The sequence below is a fragment of the Podarcis liolepis genome, assembly GCF_965112155.1.
Source record: "Podarcis liolepis genome assembly, chromosome: 8".
Lineage (NCBI taxonomy): Eukaryota > Metazoa > Chordata > Lepidosauria > Squamata > Lacertidae > Podarcis > Podarcis liolepis.
The window spans coordinates 27235238-27252518 of record NC_139560.1 but is presented as its reverse complement, the minus strand read 5'-3'; the positions used below and the strand labels follow the sequence as shown (position 1 = coordinate 27252518).

Sequence of the window (17281 nt, the reverse complement as noted above, 5' to 3'; positions counted from 1 at the left end):
GAAAAGTTGCTGCGGGTGGAGGAGAGAGAGACTTGCATTGATACGTGTAGGAGTGCATACGGCGCCTTTGGGGGAATGCAGCGTTTCAGATTCCTCGATTTTCAAACTTTGCATTGAAAGGGTGCCCCCTGGTCATCAGCCGGGCAGCCAACAGATTAATTTAAAGCATATGCAGCATATTATAAATAAATAAAAAAACCCTGGAGTGAGCAAGCACCATCTTAAAGGAGGCATTCCTCCCTTTCCATAATGTATACGGTATATGTAATTTAAAACAGGCATGGCCAAGGTGGTGCCCACCAGATGTTTCGGATTCCCCGTGTCTATGAGTCCCAGCTGCCTGTGGTCCGAGGGGTGATGGGAGTCTGAGGGGCATCACCCTGGGCATCCCCAGCCCCACCCCACCCCGATTTAGGGCCTTCTCAGCCCACCTCCCCTTCAGCTCCGGCAAAAGCTCCCAAATCAGCTTACGAGGGTTTAGTCAAACAGGCCCTGCTCTCAGGCTTGCATTCTGAAAGACATTGCATGAAAACAGAAAGAGGTCGGGAGAAGGGAAAAAGCCTCCTCTGGCGCTTGTTCTTAGTTCAACACCAAAGTCCTTGTAGTGATCAGATGCAATGGAGGGAATATCTCCTCCAAAAGCAGGTGTCCGGGACCAGGCATGACTCTCCAGAAGTTGCTACACTACAACTCCCGCCATCCCTGATGCTGGCTGAAGGGAGTTGGAGTCCGTAACCTATGATGGCTGACAAATTCCCCACCCTTGTCTTTGGATGGTGTGCTACCACACCTGCATCAGAAGCAAAGGAAGTACCGTATTTTTTGCACCATAACACTCTCTTTTTTCCTCCTAGAAAGTAAGGGGAAATGTCTGTGCGTGTTATGGAGGGAATGCCTACGGGTGGCATGCCTACGGATTTTCCTCCTCTAAAAATTACGTGCGTGTTATGGTCGGGTGCGTGTTATAGAGCAAAAAATACGGTATGTTTCTTGCTTTCAGAGTGTTGCTTTTGCCCCATACAAATCTATGGATATTAGGACAATTGAGTAAGCTTAGGATGCTCTCAAGCTAAATCGACAAATGTTTCTTTAATTGTTCTTGCTGCTTTTTAATTTGGTGATGGCCCTAATTGTGTTCTATATTACAATGCAGGGCAGTGGGTCTGAATGATTCCTTAAGGATCTTATCCAAACCTGTGGTTTGTCTAGGGTGGCCACTTATGCACTGCCAAGAAGAGAAGAAATACATCACCAAAAAGAGGGCAAACTGTGGTGCAGCTTGCAAAATTTACATATGCTTATATTATATATAAGTACATATATATTTAGAATACACACACACACACACACACACACACACAGCCATCCTTCGAAATTCATTCTTCTCTGAATTTTGCAATGTGGCGCTGTGGGTTAAACCACAGAGCCTAGGACTTGCCAATCAGAAGGTCGGCAGTTCGAATCCCCATGACTGGGTGAGCTCCCATTGCTCAGTCCCTGCTCCTGCCAACCTAGCAGTTCGAAAGCACGTCAAGGTGCAAGTAGATAAATAGGTACCACTCCGGCGGGAAGGTAAACAGCGTTTCCATGCACTGCTCTGGTTCGCCAGAAGCGGCTTAGTCATGCTGGCCACATGGCCTGGAAGCTGTACGCCGGCTCCCTCGGCCAATAAAGCGAGATGAGTGCCGCAACCCCAGAGTCGGTCATGACTGGACCTAATGGTCAGTGGTCCCTTTACCTTTACCTAATGTGTACAACAATGCAAACAGGGTAAAGTGAACATACAAATGTGTATGTTAGTGAGAATAATGTAACAAAATATATTGTATTGAGGGAAATTGTTTTGCAAAAAGGTGTATATTATATATATGTTTGTGTGGTTGTTGTACTAGTAAAGTACCTGAGTTTATTTTTAAATTATTTAAGATAGTCTTAGGGCCCCTCTCTGGACTGGTGGGTTTCTGGGGGGGGGGCAGGGAGATATACTGCAACATGTCATTGATGCACTAATAAATCCATCAGTGGTGCAACAAAAGTAGGACAAAAAATGAACCGGAACATTTGTGGTCCAAAAATGTGCAGGATTCCACAAGGAAGTTAAAGGAAGTGCACTGATTGGGGAGAAAAAACAGAGCCCCCAAACTGTTGCAGTAATGAACAGTATTGAAAGCAGGATCATGTACATATGTCTCGATACTATTGTAAGCACAAATAATTGTGAATGCCCCCCCCTGCCCACACAAAAAGGGATATCTGAAGGGTCCCAATGATTGTAAAGAAAATCCTGATAATTTTGCATCGCATCCCTAATGAAGCATTTCCTTAATGCAGCCACTGGCATGCATCCATAAACTTCCATAAACACTGCTGCAAGACTAGACTATAGTTGTGGCAAGGGAGTCTGCAGTAGATTAGAGAGAGAGGGGCCTCTCTTGTTGAAGGCACAGGTGGGAAGAGGCTGGCTTGAAATGCTAAAAGGGATGAGGCACTTAACTAGAGGGCAGGGTGAGGGTGAAATTGAGAGGGAAGCAGCTCTCAATTTCAGAACGGAATGAAGTTGCTGGAATCCTGAACTGCAGCACTTGACACTGCAATGTTTTGTTGCAGCTCCCCCTTGTTCTGCTCTCCTAGTCAGGACTTGAAGCAACAGACAGTGGAGAGGGGTTTAGAGGAATCTGGCTATCAGTGGAGAGAAGCTGCAGAAGTTGATTTCCTTGTTGCAATTAACAGATAAGTATTAAGGTGACAGCCATATTTTCAGCGAAGGGTCAGTTATCTCATGATGGAAATTCTTGCTCCTTGTGAAAAGGATTAAAATGACTGGCAGATTTAGGATTTTTGCTAGCAGTGGGATTTTAAAGGATTATTAGCCTTCTTGTAAATTAAAGAACGGAATGCAGCATCGGTCCGTAAATTTCACACCCGTATTTCTTCCATAGCAATAGATAATTGCAATGGCATTGGGCTCTTATTTAAAACCTCATAGCAATGTTCTGCCTGTAATTGTTTGTAGCCAATGATTCTTTTCATGGATAATTGAGAATGAAAAGCCAAGCATATTTTATGTGCATAATGAATAATGATTGCTACCTGTAGGATGTTGCAACCTGCAGAAAGTCTTGTGGTGCCACCTTCCTCCGAAATGCAAGCCTCCTTAATGGGTCCCCAAAACTATGGAACTCTCCCCTTATAGAGGAGCATCAGGCACAGTCTCTCAGACATTGAAAATTCACATCTTCTTCTTAGCCTTTGACAGTTGAGCTATTTTTGTTAGAGCACCTCTCTATATACCATCTGATTTGTTAATAGATATGCATTTTCTTGGATGGTATTTTGGGGTGGGCTGTATTTTTAAGATAATAAATATAAGAAATCATGATATGATATGATATGATATGATATGATATGATATGATATGATATGATATGATATGATATGATATGCAAATAAAATAGGGAATACAGCAGGTCTCCGGATCATCATCCACTATTGAATAGACACCTGCAAAATAAATCATAAAGTGACTCATTAATGACATTTGGATTTTAACCTAGAAATAGGTTGAACAACTTCTGCAGTGAAGGCTCCCTTTAGCCCAAGGCATGGGAACTGGATCTGGACAATGATTTAGAATTTAAAAGGTCCAGCCTTTACCAAAATGAAAGTGTTAAAAATAGAATTAAAATCATCATTAGCCTAACCCACTCATCTGGCACAGCAGCTACACTGGCAAGAGCCATCAACAGCCGATGAACTGTAACACTGATAGGCCACTAGGTAGCCTAATGGCAAAGTCATGATAGTTCTGTGTGTTGCGGCTTGGCATGGCTGGTAATGACTCAAAGGGAATCCTAAAGGGGATTTGCCCACTATACCAGTTGCCCTATAATATTCTATGTGCCCAACATATAGTTTAGTACAGGGGTTCCCAAACTGTGGCTCGTGGACCACCATTCTGTGAAAGGGGGAGGGGGGAGGCGGGACTGGGGACCATGCATTTTTGTAAGCATTACTTGACTGGATGACTTCATGGCACAATTCAAAAAAGTGCAAATTTTGATGTACAGATGTGTTTCAGTTTGCGTATTGTTTCAGAAAGCGCAGCTTAGGTTGGTTCATCTTTAAATGCAAACCGAATCTAAATACTCCTGCATCCCTACCCATCAGTTCTCTGCCTGCAGTTACCCCTTGTGATGGAATATTGCTTTGATCACAACTACTGTGACTCCAAAAACCGCACAGGAAAATGAGCCAGACGATGTACCTTCAAATATAAACTTACAAAAGGTTTCTCCCTGCCTGTCCTGCTGCGCTATACAATGTCACATCTTAGGAGTTCTACTTCCTGCGCTGTCTTGAGCATATGGAAGTGAGCAGATAAAGAATCCCTCAGCAGTAATAATAATAAAACCCCAGACATACAGGAAAAACAGACTTGCAAGATCTGAGAGATCAAAACTGGCTAGAAAACATGTATGCGTATATTTTCAGCCACCAATATTCAGTGCTACATCCTGAGAACTGGGTGCTTTGCGAGAAGAATTTATGCACCTGTTAGCTTGCTCCCTTCTAAGCACATATTTGCAGAGAGACAGAGGCGGGGAGAGATTTGGGAACAAGGTGTCGGTTAGATTGCTCCAGCCTATATTGGTTTGTGGTCAGAGATTTTAAAAGGACCTGGAATATTATGTTTGCCATACGATGTGGATGAGGCAGAACATGCAGGTGACTTGGAATCCTGCTCTGTTAAATTTGGAAAGTTCTCAACTAAGGCACACGAATGCACAGAGCCATTACACAAACACATATGTTAGAGCCTGATAAGGAACTAATCAAAAGCTGTTAATTTTACTAAGCAACCATGTTAAATTCTGCTTTCTTATCAATCCTCCGTGTTGTTGCAGTGTGCAAACGAGAGAAGCAGCAAGGACATGTTCTGCTCTGACAAAGGCAACCTCTGGGTAGCTCTAGATAGCTATTTGGTCCAGTGGTAGGCAACATGGCGCCCTCTAGTTGTTATTGAAGTACAGATCCCATAATTCCCAGCCCCCCCTCCCCCACCTATCAGAAACCGGATCCTAGCCTGCACCCTGCTTTGGGAAATGGGGATGCAGGCTGGGACTTGCGCTGTGACAGGGGCGGAGCTGACAGAGCCGAAGGTGGGCTTCCCTCGGATCCACCCCTTTCCCATTTAAGCAGTGGGGCACTACCTGTTCCTTCCCTCACCAGCACTGCCCACCTCATAGCAATTGTCACAACTAGTAGGGCATTGGGGCAATCATTTGTTTTGGATGGAGGGGAGGTTGTAGTCTCCACCTGCCCCTCCAAACGCTGGGGTATCCCATTAAAGCAGTGGTTCTCAACCTGCGGGTCCCCAGATGTTGTTGGACTACAACTCCCATCATCCCTGAGCTCTGGCCTTGCTAGCTAGGGGTGATGGGAGTTGTAGTTCAACAACATCTGGGCACCCACAGGTTGAGAAAAGCTGCATTAAAGGGATCTGGGGGGAGTGGCCATGTCTGCCTGCGCTGGGGGGAGGGCAGGGCTGAAGGCACTCCCCCAAGCAGCGGTCCCTGCAGAGGTCACCCTATTGGATGTAAGTCTTAGGAACCCCCGCCTGGATTGACCACGCGTCACTTCCGGCGAGTGGGCCAGAAGTATTTAGAATGCCCCATGCCCAAGCCAAACCTCTTTCATCTGTATTCTATAAAGTTGTGGCCTGTTTCGACCCCAAACCAGTCTTATTGGTCTTTTATTTGTATGGGTTGGGGTATGGGGAGCCCAACGCCTTGTCCCGCAAGCTGTAATGCTATCTCCAGCCATGAAAGGGGTGGTGTTGCAGCACAGCACAGATCAGGCTGCAAGCTCCCTCCCACTGAAAGCTGCCCTGGTGGTGCCGGAAGCACAGCACCTGGGTCCCTCTCCCTGAGTCCCCTGGTTCAAGACCCCTGGTGCCCAACACTTGGTTCTGTTCCTCATTGCAATACACTTCAACATTTTTGCTGTCCTCCTGTTTACATCAGCAACAACAGAGCATTTGACCTATCAGCAGATCGCAAAGATGTGTAGAACTTATGCCTGAGCGTTTCTTCTAAATTAATGCAATATTTAACATTGTCAAAAGCTTTGCATTATATGAAAGATTATGGCGTTACAAAGTCGACATGCTGCTGAAACACAATGCCTTTTACTATGGCAGATGAAAGTGACAGCTGTTATTATGGTGACAATGTCTTCACTTACACAAAGGGGAGCCTTCTCCAGTTCTTATCTTGAAACTTGAGCTCTTGCAATGCTGTTTCACTCCCATTATCTATTCCATACGGCGCCTCTGTCGTTTCTTTTATAATCCTTCTGCTATTTTTATTCATTTTATTTTTAGAACAAGGCAAGGAGTCTCAATCCCAAGGCTTAAGAGTGTTCTCATTAGAAATGTGAAGTGTGAAAAACTCGTAGCATAACCTATTTTTTTTCTACTGCCATAGCTTTCCGCATGCCAGTGTATCACAGCTACCCCTAAGCACCTCCCACAAAAAACCAGTTGTCTTCAAACACGAAAGTTGATCTATGTATCCCCTCATCATGCTCAAATTTCTTGCTGTTCCCTATATGATACACTAAGATCATTTGTTTCTTGTGATTTGTGGATCCCCTCATGCCATACTAGGGTCAGCGAAATCTGGTCCATTGCAAGCAACAAGCTACAAAGCCTTAATGTTTCTCAAACTTCATGTCAGGGGAGGGGTGAAATTATAGTTATGGACAGAATGCACAGAGTTAGGGTTTTTTGTGAATGACACTCCCCACCCTCCCGCCCAGTTCTTAGTATACATTGTTAACTGAGAGGATACATTTGATTTGAAGCGTGACTAAAAACAATTGCCATTGTTGAACTGTAGTGTTTTAGTTTGTTGCATTGTTTAAACTCTTTATTTCTCCTAGTCCCTGATTTATGTCAGTGGATGCTGGACCATTAGGGCAACCAGGGCTTAGCGCTACCAGGTGAAATGCTAACCAACTTTTTTTTTTACATTTCCCCCCAAATCTCCAAGCCACGCTCTTTGCTGTACCACACACATCCTTCCATAAACCATTTGAATTTACAGAGGCTCAGGGAGACATTTCTGCCAATCTCCCATTCTCCGCCCAATCAGTTCTCTGCACCATTCAGCCAACCTCAGCCCAAAAGCTCCCATGGCCAGCAGGTTACATGGACTTTGGCCCCAATGCTCTACTTAAATAATAATAATAATAATAATAATAATAATAATAATAATGATGATGATGATGTGCATTGCTTTGTAACGATTTGTTGGGTCTCTGGACCGTAATAAAGATTGATAATGATGATGATGATGATGATGATAATAATATACCCCACCTATCTGGCTGGGTTTCCCCAGCCATTCTTAATATATACCCTAACATGTTCTGTTTTTATTTCCCCGACTTGCCCTGTCCCCATTCTCGCTTTATTGGCCGAGGGAGCCGGTGTACAGCTTCCGTGTGGCCAGCATGACTAAGCCACTTCTGGCGAACCAGAGCAGCGCACAGAAACGCCGTTTACCTTCCTGCCGGAGCGGTACCTATTTATCTACTTGCACTTTGATGTGCTTTCAAACTTCTAGGTTGGCAGGAGCTGGGACTGAGCAACGGGAGCTCACCCCGTCACAGGGATTCGAACCGCCGACCTTCTGATCGGCAAGTCCTAGGCTCTGTGGTTTAACCCACAGTGCCACCCGCGTCCCAATTGCTGTTCCCATTGCTGTTCCTCTAAAACTTTTTGGGGGGCAGACTAGAGTTTCAGAGTCTACCGCAGGGATGTATGGCCCTTCTAGATGTTATTGGACTCCAGCTCGCATCAGCCCCAGCCAGCAACCTCTGGAAGGCCACAAGTGTCCCATCTTTGCCTGCCGCAAGGACCACACCTTTAAGAGTATCAGAAGAATTTAGAGACAAGGCCGAAATTGAAAAGAACCATCAGCGAAGGCCAAGCCAATTAGAGGTGCGATATTGCAAAGGGCCACTGGGTGGCGCGCTTCCTCAATGGAAATGCATTCCCTCCCTCGGTTCTTTCCCATGTTTCTCCCTCCCTCCCCATAGAGATAGGAAAAGGGTAGATACTGTATAGTTTTAGCTTCCGAGTTGACTTTGGACGCCTTTTTCTCCCTACATCTCCCACAAGGCGGAAGTGGCTGATGCCCATAGAAAAGCTTTTGAGGTCGTGATTGGGGCAGCACTTCCAACCACATGAGGGGAAACTCCGATTAATAATAATAATAATAATAATAATAATTTTATTGTTTTTAACCCCGCTCATCTGGCTGGATTTGCCCAGCCACTCCAGCAAAATATAAAAAAATATAATAAAATATCAGACACTAAAAACTTCCACGAACTTCAGATGTCTCCTAAATATTGTGTAATGTTTTTATCCACCTGACGGGAAGTAAATTCTCACTAAGATAAACAAATCAGCAAATGTGTTTCTGCTGCTGCCGCCGCCGCCGTCACAGCTAGAGGCGGAAATCCTGAAAAAGTCATCGCAGCGATCACTCTTCACTTTTCCTAGCTCCACAGTCACACGGCTGCGCAGTCCTCCGCCGCCAGGAGTCTATGGTCTCTCGCGGCGATGGCGCCTGGGGCGCGTGCGCCGAGTCCCTTCCGCTCCTTTCTCCACGCCTGGGGGCGGGGCCTCGCGGCAAGCGGGGCGGGGCCAGCCGTGGCCGAGAGCAGCCCGGGCGAAGGAGTCACGGCGGGCTGCCATGGACGGGCCCGGGGAAGGAGAAGAGCCGGCCGCTGCGGAAGAGGCGGCGGGGGGCGGCGGCCTGGAGCTGCTGGCCCGGCGGCAGCGCAAGGAGAAGCGCGAGCTGCAAGGTGAGGGAGCCGCCTGGGGCAGAGGGACCGAGGGAAGAGCAGGGAAGGCGGGCAGGCAGGCGCTGCTGAGGGAGGGACCCCCATGAAAGGCGCGCTCGGTGGGGGCGGGAGCAGGGTTGCTAGGGAGCCAGGAAACGAGGGTTTGTGGGTGGGCGAGTTTCACTTAACGGGCTGCATATGCAGCGCCTACACTTTGGAACTCCCCGCCACTTGATACCGGGCGGGCGCCGTCTCGGTACCTGCTTTTCGGCGCCTGCTGAAAACTTCCTGGGAGGTTTCTAAGCAGAGGTTGGATGGCCATCCGTAAGGCAAGATGCCCTGAGATTCCTGCATTGCAGGTGGTTAGACTAGATCAGTGGTTCCCAACCTTTTTTGGCCATGCCCCACCTAAGCAGCTCTAAAATCCTGATGACACCCCACCCTCCCGTGACATACAATTCTTATTATTCAAAAAGTGAACTCCTATTCATGTGGAGGAAGCCTAAAAGGCCTTTCACTGTTAATAACTCATTCTCAAATTGACCCCCTTAAAAATCAAATCGACCCCTTGTGGGGAGTGTGCCCCACATTGGGAACCACGGGACTAGATGATCCCTGGGGTGCCCTCCAACTCTGATTCTGTTATTTTTGTTAGGGCAAGCCCACCTGGAAGCTTAGGAACTTGCGGGAACCTTAATCTGCTTTCTTTTTTAAGTTTTGCACATTGCAATTTTTTCTATATTTCATTGTTTTGTCTCCTTGTAAACCGCTTTGCGGTTTTTTAAACATTACAATCAAGCGGTATATAAATTTTATTAAATGAATGAATAGAAGCAGGAGAAAGGCTTGTGGCACCTTCAAGACCTAACAGGGTCAGTGTATCTGGCAAAGTAAATGTATGCAGCTGCCCCATATAACACGGGTTCTCTGGTCCACTCCTAGAACTAGTTTTGACCCTGGAAGGGGGGAAGCTTTGGGTAAGATGCCTTCCTTGGTTGGGTGGGCCTCCTCCCTCTGGAGCTGATGGCTCACCCAGAAGGAAAGGCCAAGGCAAGGGCTAGATCTCGCCCCACCTCCTCACTCTTGCCACTGCTCATGTGGTGAGCGCCGCCAGACAGGAGTTGCTGAGGACCAAGCAGGGTTGCTAGCTGACCCCCCTGCAAGGATGTGGGTATCTGCAGGTGCCCAGTGATGCTGATCTTCTGATAATGTGGCCCTGCAAATATGACACCTTAAATATAAAACAGAAAAAGGATATGAGATGTGTTATAGCACATGGACTTTTGTAGGTTAGATCCTGTTTCCTAGGATGAAATGGGCTCTTGTTCATGAACTTTAATGTGCTAGAAGAGAAGTACCGTATTTTTTGCTCTATAAAACTCACTTTTTCCCTCCTAAAAACTAAGGAGAAATGTGTGTGCGTCTTATGGAGCAAATGCAGGCTGCACAGCTATCCCAGAAGCCAGAACAGCAAGAGGGATTGCTGCTTTTACTGCGCAGCGATCCCTCTTGCTGTTCTGGCTTCTCAGATTCAGAATGTTTTCTTCTTGTTTTCCTCCTCCAAAAACTAGGTACGTCTTGTGGTCTGGTGCGTCTTATAGAGCGAAAAATACGGTATGTTTCATCTTTTAAGGAGGCACAAGCCTCTTGCAGCACAATCCTATTTGTGTCTCCTAAGAAATAAGTCCAATTCGGTTCAGTAGGAGTCCTCACTCCCTGGTAAGTGTTGTATAGGCTTGCAGCCTCAGGTCTGTAGCATAGGTATGTGCTTTCTGAACCTGGTGTCGCCCAGTTTTTATTGTACTCCAACTCCCAGCCTGCATGACCAGCAGACAGGAAATTGTTGTCATCCGTCTGTCTTGGGAGACAACGGAATGCGCCTCCAGGGGTGAAGCCAAACGGCTGCGTCGAAGTGACCTCTCCGGAGCACAAGCCTGGGCAGTGTGTATGGAAAGCTGGATTTGTTATTGGGGGGCAAGTTCAGCTGCTACTGAAGATGTGATATGAGGTGCTGCTGGTGCCTTACATTTGCAAAATCATATTGCAAATCTTGGCATGGCAGTGGCTATGGAATCTGGAGCAAGTCCAGCTTGCAGCACAGGAGACAAGGAGGGAATCATGTTCCCTTGTTCAGACGCTGACCCCATTACTGGATCACATGCTGCTTGTTGACATTGCACCACAGTCCACGAGATGGGGTGCCAGTTTCCAAAGCCCACAAACAGTTTTTTGCTGTGGAGCCTCGATTAGCATTCATGACGCATTAGCAATTCCACAGATGTGTTCAGAGCACTTTCTGCAGTGGACCTCAAAATTGGGGGAGCGGCAGCAGTGCTGGTGCTGCTGAGGTTATGTGAGAAGCCTAAAACCAGGCTGGAAGGAGTCCAGGCTGTGGCTTCTTGTCTCTTCCTGCATTGTCACAGCTCTCTTACTTAGCTTTGTGGTACCGGAAGGAGCATTGTGCATTGTAGGTTTTGTTATGTTTGCTAGGACTATTAGCAATTGTGAATATTCTTTGCTCCAGGGATAGGGAAACTGTGACAATCAAGGTGAAGCTGAACTGCACCTTTCCAGCAGCCCCAGCCAGTATGAAACACCTGCAGGGCCACAGGTTCCCCATCACTGTTTTACTTCACTGGGTAGTCTGAACACATCATCCAGATTAAATACATACCTATATATACACACATATACAGTTGTACGCTGTTGAGGAACGGAATCCGTTCTGGAAGTCCATTCGACTTCTGAAAATGTTTGAAAACCAAGGGGCGGCTTCCGATTGGCTGCAGGAGCTTCCTGCGCTCAATCGGAAACCATAGAAGCCACGCCAGACGTTTGGGTTCCAAAGAACGTTCGCAAACTGGAACACTCACTTCCAGGTTTGTGGCAATCGGGAGCCAAAACGTTCGAGCCGCAAGGCGTTCATCAACCAAGGTACATGTTTCAGTTGTACATGTTTCGGAGCATAGAATTTAACATGTGCATTTGTGTACTTTGAGAATTTTTTTGTAAAAAGCAACTAATAAATAATATTAAGCAAGACCAGATTTTATCTAGTTTGTTTTTTTAAAAAACCGGCCTGTCCTTTCATAGTTCCAAACAGTTCATTGGATTTCATTCCAGCATTCCAGACTGGTTTCACCTTTTGAGTGTGTTCGGAAGGCAGTGGTTTTGCTCCCTATTACGTTTAAGGTTCATGCACAATAAGCATTGTAGTTAATAGTTATGTGACAGAGGCAAGTCCCCCCCCCCCCCCGAAATAGATACTTTCTGCAATATGGGTTTACAGTGCAGTTACATTAGGCAGGCATATATATTGAAAGACGTTAAATGCATTTTTTCCCCTGTTCAAGTGCAAGGACTTCTAGCTGTGCAGCAGAACTTCTCTTGTGTGCCCCTAACTTTGTTCTGCGGGTTCTCCCAACTCTCTGGAGCAGATTTGGGAGGGTGTCAGGCACACACAGGGAGAGAAGAGGGAGTTCTGTTGCACACATGGAATGAGTGCTTTGGATACGGCCTATTATGTCACACCTGCAGTGTAGTAATGTTAAACTTAATGATGGCCAGCTTTCCAATTATGAACAGTGACATGCATAATTGCTAGGCACTCACCAGTTGTCTCACTGATTTGTGCTTCTGCAGCCAAAATCCAAGGAATGAAAAATGCCGTTCCAAAGAATGACAAAAAGAGAAGAAAACAGCTGTCTGATGAAGTTGCCAAACTAGAGGCTGAGCTGGAACAGAAACACAAGGGGGAACTTAAGAAGCTAAAGGAGACACTAACTGAAGAGAATAAAGTACGTGTTGAGGGGCACTCCATTTTCAAAGCTCTGTTGGAATAATATCCACTGAAACTACCTTTGAACATTGCTTATTTCTAACTTGCTAAGGAATTGAGTTTCAATGCTGTGACACCATTTTTGTTTTTTCATTTTGGCCATGATAAATTTTATTTTGCCTTAAATGCACAGTGAGTGAATGATCGCTAAAAACATATCTGATTCTTGGAAGCTGCACTGTATAAAAGTAGATGAGTTGGGTTACTTCTGCGAAGCGCCATCATATGCTCAGTAAATGTTTGTTGGTTATTTGCTGGCAAATGCTGGTGTTGCACATTCTAGTTCCCAAGGCAAATCGATTTTGCTTGCTGGTGTCATCAAATGACAGCGGATGTCTAACTTGCTTTCCATAGTAACTGGGATACCGATTAGCTCTCTTTGTAGGTTGGGGAAGGATGTGGACTGCTATAATTTGACTGATAACAGCAGACAGGGAGAACGTAACCTAGCCAGCAGGCTGGATCCTCACCTCTCTCATCCTTAGCAGGCCAACTTTGACAGTGGACAAGGCTGCCCACCTGTCAATCATCTGGCATCATTATGTCAGGCGGTAACTCCAAATCAGCTGATCAGTGTCAATAGCAAGCCCCACTGGCTGTCAAATAAGTTTGCTGTCAATAAGCCCTACTTACCAAGGAGCATTTGGGAGTGCCCTTTAAGCTCCAGATTGTTCCTCAGCAGCTGTTTCTTTGCCTGCCCTTCCTCTGATGTCACATATGATGTCAGGGGTTCACATGGCATGGGGTAGTAGTACCTTGCATTAGTACCTTGGGATGTTGGAATGGAAGGTGACTATTCTTCCTATACCAGACTTGCACAACACTGAGACTTCATGCAATTTGTACCGGTTTTCTGCATAATCCCTCTTCCTGCAGCTTATCTAGCCTACAGTATGAGACAGGAACCACATATTGTGCAGGCTAACAACTCTTGGTTTGCACCATCCTTAATGTCTTAAGCCTTAGTTTGGAGTCTGAGTGATACTTCTGGTGTGGTACATAACTTGCTTGTTGGGGCCACCAGAGAATGAGTATTAAATAGGTTGGGTGAGAAACTGGTATGAATGGTATGAATTGTTAAGGAACTGAAACTCCAGATGCATGCGCTATAACTTACCCTGAAAATTAGAGCGGCAAGTTCAAGAAACTAGTCACTACACATTTTACACAATTCTCATTTGTCATTTAGGAAGATGCTGCAGTTATAAATATTGCAAGACTGGAGCTTGAGGACATGGAACAGATTCAGCCTCCTAGAATAACAAAAGCACAGAAGAGGCGGGTAAGGTTCTTACGGATGTGAAGATTGTCTTGATTAGACAGTGAGCAACATGCAGACCCAGGTGCTTCTGTGAGAGATCTGGTGTCCCCAGGGTGGCTCTGGGAGCAGTCACCAGCACAGATCAGGTAGAGAGGGGTTAGAGACCCCTTCATCTCATTGCATGTTATCCCGTTAAGTCTCTTCTGGTCCTTCAAGCCTCTTTCATGTATGCCCACAATTGGCTACAGCTAACTAACCCCATCTTTGGAACTGGATTCCAAGAAATGCTCACGGTGACCTTTCTGAAAGGCAAACGATATAACTGAAATCTCTGAATAAGTTTCAGTACTCCCCTTAACTTGTGCAACTTTATTGCTTTGCTTTTTGCACCGTTCTGTTAGTAGAACTGAGATGTGAATCATTGGCAACTGAGACCCCTTTTAATAAGCATATGATATTAGTTCATGATATGGACAAATGTGACGTCCCCGTGCATTTTACTGTTTTCAAACCACAGGATAAAAAAGCAGCCATGGAAAAAGAAAGAGAAGAAAGAATCGCGGAAGCAGAGATAGAAAATTTAACAGGAGCTAGGCACCTGGAAAGTCAAAAACTCGCCCATAATTTAGCCACGAGGCAATTAGAAATTAAGCAGATCCCATCTGATGGCCACTGCATGTACAGAGCTATTGAAGATCAGCTCAAGGAGCAACAAAACTCCTGGACTGTGGCAACGCTTAGAAGTCAAACTGCAGAGTACATGAAAAGTCACGTGGATGACTTCCTACCATTTCTAACTAATCCAAATACAGGAGATCTGTACAGTCATGGTAAGTAAACTGCTTCTGCCACTGTGTGCATATTTCTGTCTTGAGTAGTGTCAGCTGTTACAGAGAAATTTGGTACCAAGTCAGTTTACCACGTATCAGTGGCACAGATTTAATTAAACTGTAAGGACCCCAACAGCTGCAACCAAATCTTACTTATGCTGCTCAGATGTTAGTCTTTCTGTGTTTATTGCATGTTTCCTTTAGGTAAATATGTACTGGACGGCAAACTTGTGTGTGTGCATGTGAGTGGAATGGACCAATTGCAACAAGATGTAAAGACATTGCTTACTATTACTACCTATGGCAGGAGAGGGGAACTTTTCACCCTCCAGTTGTTGATGAACTACAGCTTCCATCAGCCCCAACAAGCATAGCCAATGGCCAGGGATGATGGGGGTTGAAATTCAGCAACTTCTGGAGGGCCAAAGGGTCCCATACCTGACTTGTGGCTCTAAGCACATCAGAGGGGCTGAGACGTTAATAATATCTTAATGACTGTGACCTAAATCCAGTACAGGGTTAAGCTTGCTTAAGCCCATTGAAACCAATGGACTTAAGCATGCTTAAAACTCTGCATTAGATTAAAGCTTTATTTGTTAAAGCTTTCCCCCACTAAACTGTCTCTGTCTAACCAAGGGAAACATCCCAAAGCAGAACCTCTGTGCAATCTAGGAGAAGCACAAACTATTACAGTAAACGTGTTTTTGGCAAATCTGTCCATACTTTTTATAATATTTATTGACTTTGTCATTTCACAGAACACTGCTTGGTCCTTTGCTCGTTTCTTTGCTTTTATCTGACAGGGCGACATCTTTGCCTTCAGCCTGTTTCCTCTTTGCCTTGTGTATTACTATGCAAAGTTATGTTCTTCTGCATACTTTAATTGCCAACGTAAGCTTTCCTTTTTGGGCTTGCTCTGTTTTCCAACATTCAGATTAAAAATGCTGCACTTTCTCCCTCCAGAGGAATTTGAAAAATACTGCCATGATATAGCAAACACAGCTGCCTGGGGTGGCCAGTTGGAAGTAAGTATCATGCCCTGCTCTTTCCTAATATCTTAAATGCCAACGCTTGTTCGTTTTGAGTCTTTAGAATATTCCCAAATCTTCAAGAGAGGCTGGGAATCCCGTGACCCTTCCATTGTTTTTCTCAACTCCTGTCTGTCCCAGTCAGCATGGCCAGCGGTCAGGAAAGATGGGAGTCCAGTAACAGTTTTCCCCACCCTACTTTTACAATAAAGAAATGGCTTCAGGTTTAGGTAATTCTTACTGCAGAGATAATCCAGAGCATTTCTGTTCTGTTTATATGGTAGAAGAACAGTTCTACTTTGTAAAAGGTTTACATTCATACCACATGCTATGCTGATTGTATCTGTCTAGCATACTGAGACCACTGTCAGGTCAATATGAATTAGTAACCTAATTTTATTAAGATAATAAAAAGGGAAAAATCATACTTGCAGTGATGATTTTTTAAATATAAATGTCTAAAACAGTATAGGTTTTGGAGCAAAATTATGTTGTTCAAAGAACTGATCAGAACACTTGCTTTTTAAAAAAACTGCTTACATTTTGTTGTAAGCCGCTTAATGCTGTGTGCTACAAAGATAGCTACAAATCTCATACATTTTTTTTTTTAAAAAAATCTAATTGTGCCTTGCAGCTAAGGGCTCTATCGCACATCTTGCAAACGCCGATTGAAGTTGTACAAATGGATTCACCACCTATAGTTGTCGGTGAGGAATACAGGAGAAAACCACTAATACTTGTGTAAGTAGATACTTTAAACACTGGGGCTCAGAGGAGTTCTGTGTTTGAAGAAGTATATAAGTGACTGAAAACATTGGTTGAATTATGTATTTAAGGGTACCTTGGAGTAAGACCATTGAATTCAGTGAGACATATTATGGGTAAACAGTCATAGTAGCATCATGGGGAAGGGTCAACTAGCCATCTGGAGCAGATTTCAGAGGGGAGAGCGGGGAGAGAGAGACGATAGCTGAAAATGGTTTTCTTCTCTGTTCTGCTGTTGGAAGGCTTACCATCAGCTGAGCAACACCACTGGAAATAAAACCATTGGATGCATCTATGTGTGCATGCATTCTGTTCGTTTGAAAGACATCTTTGTAATTGCTATAACACCTGTTGTTTTTGCTTCTAGGTATATGAGACATGCATATGGATTAGGAGAACATTATAATTCTGTAAAACCTCTAACGGACACACCTACAGAAAACGAAAGCTAGTACAGGATTCAACAGAAGATATGATAAGTGCATCTTTGCACTTTATGCTGCTTATCTTTGGATAGGTTTTAAAATTCTGCTCGAGTTTTTTTACAAGGCAATGAGGGTTTGGGGATATATATCAGATTTGTTGTATGAACTGTTAATTCTAATTTAAATCATGTTTTAAACAAAATATTCCCCAAGGTGTTTGCAATGTAACTAATAAATTGTGTATTACAGATTCTCCCCCACTTGCATTCAATCCTCTC

At 44.8% G+C, this 17281-nt stretch overlaps 1 protein-coding gene across 1 annotated transcript; it reads left to right on the top strand.

The window, feature by feature from the left end:
- Positions 1 to 8716: 8716 nt before the first annotated feature.
- On the top strand, positions 8717 to 17263 carry OTUD6B (OTU deubiquitinase 6B). Its single transcript, XM_083517398.1, has 7 exons — positions 8717 to 8877; positions 12499 to 12653; positions 13884 to 13976; positions 14473 to 14785; positions 15749 to 15810; positions 16448 to 16554; positions 16946 to 17263. The coding sequence occupies exons 1-7, from the start codon at positions 8766 to 8768 to the stop codon at positions 17028 to 17030; spliced, it is 927 nt and encodes a 308-aa protein (XP_083373524.1). The 5' UTR covers positions 8717 to 8765; the 3' UTR covers positions 17031 to 17263.
- The last annotated feature ends 18 nt before the right edge of the window (positions 17264 to 17281 follow it).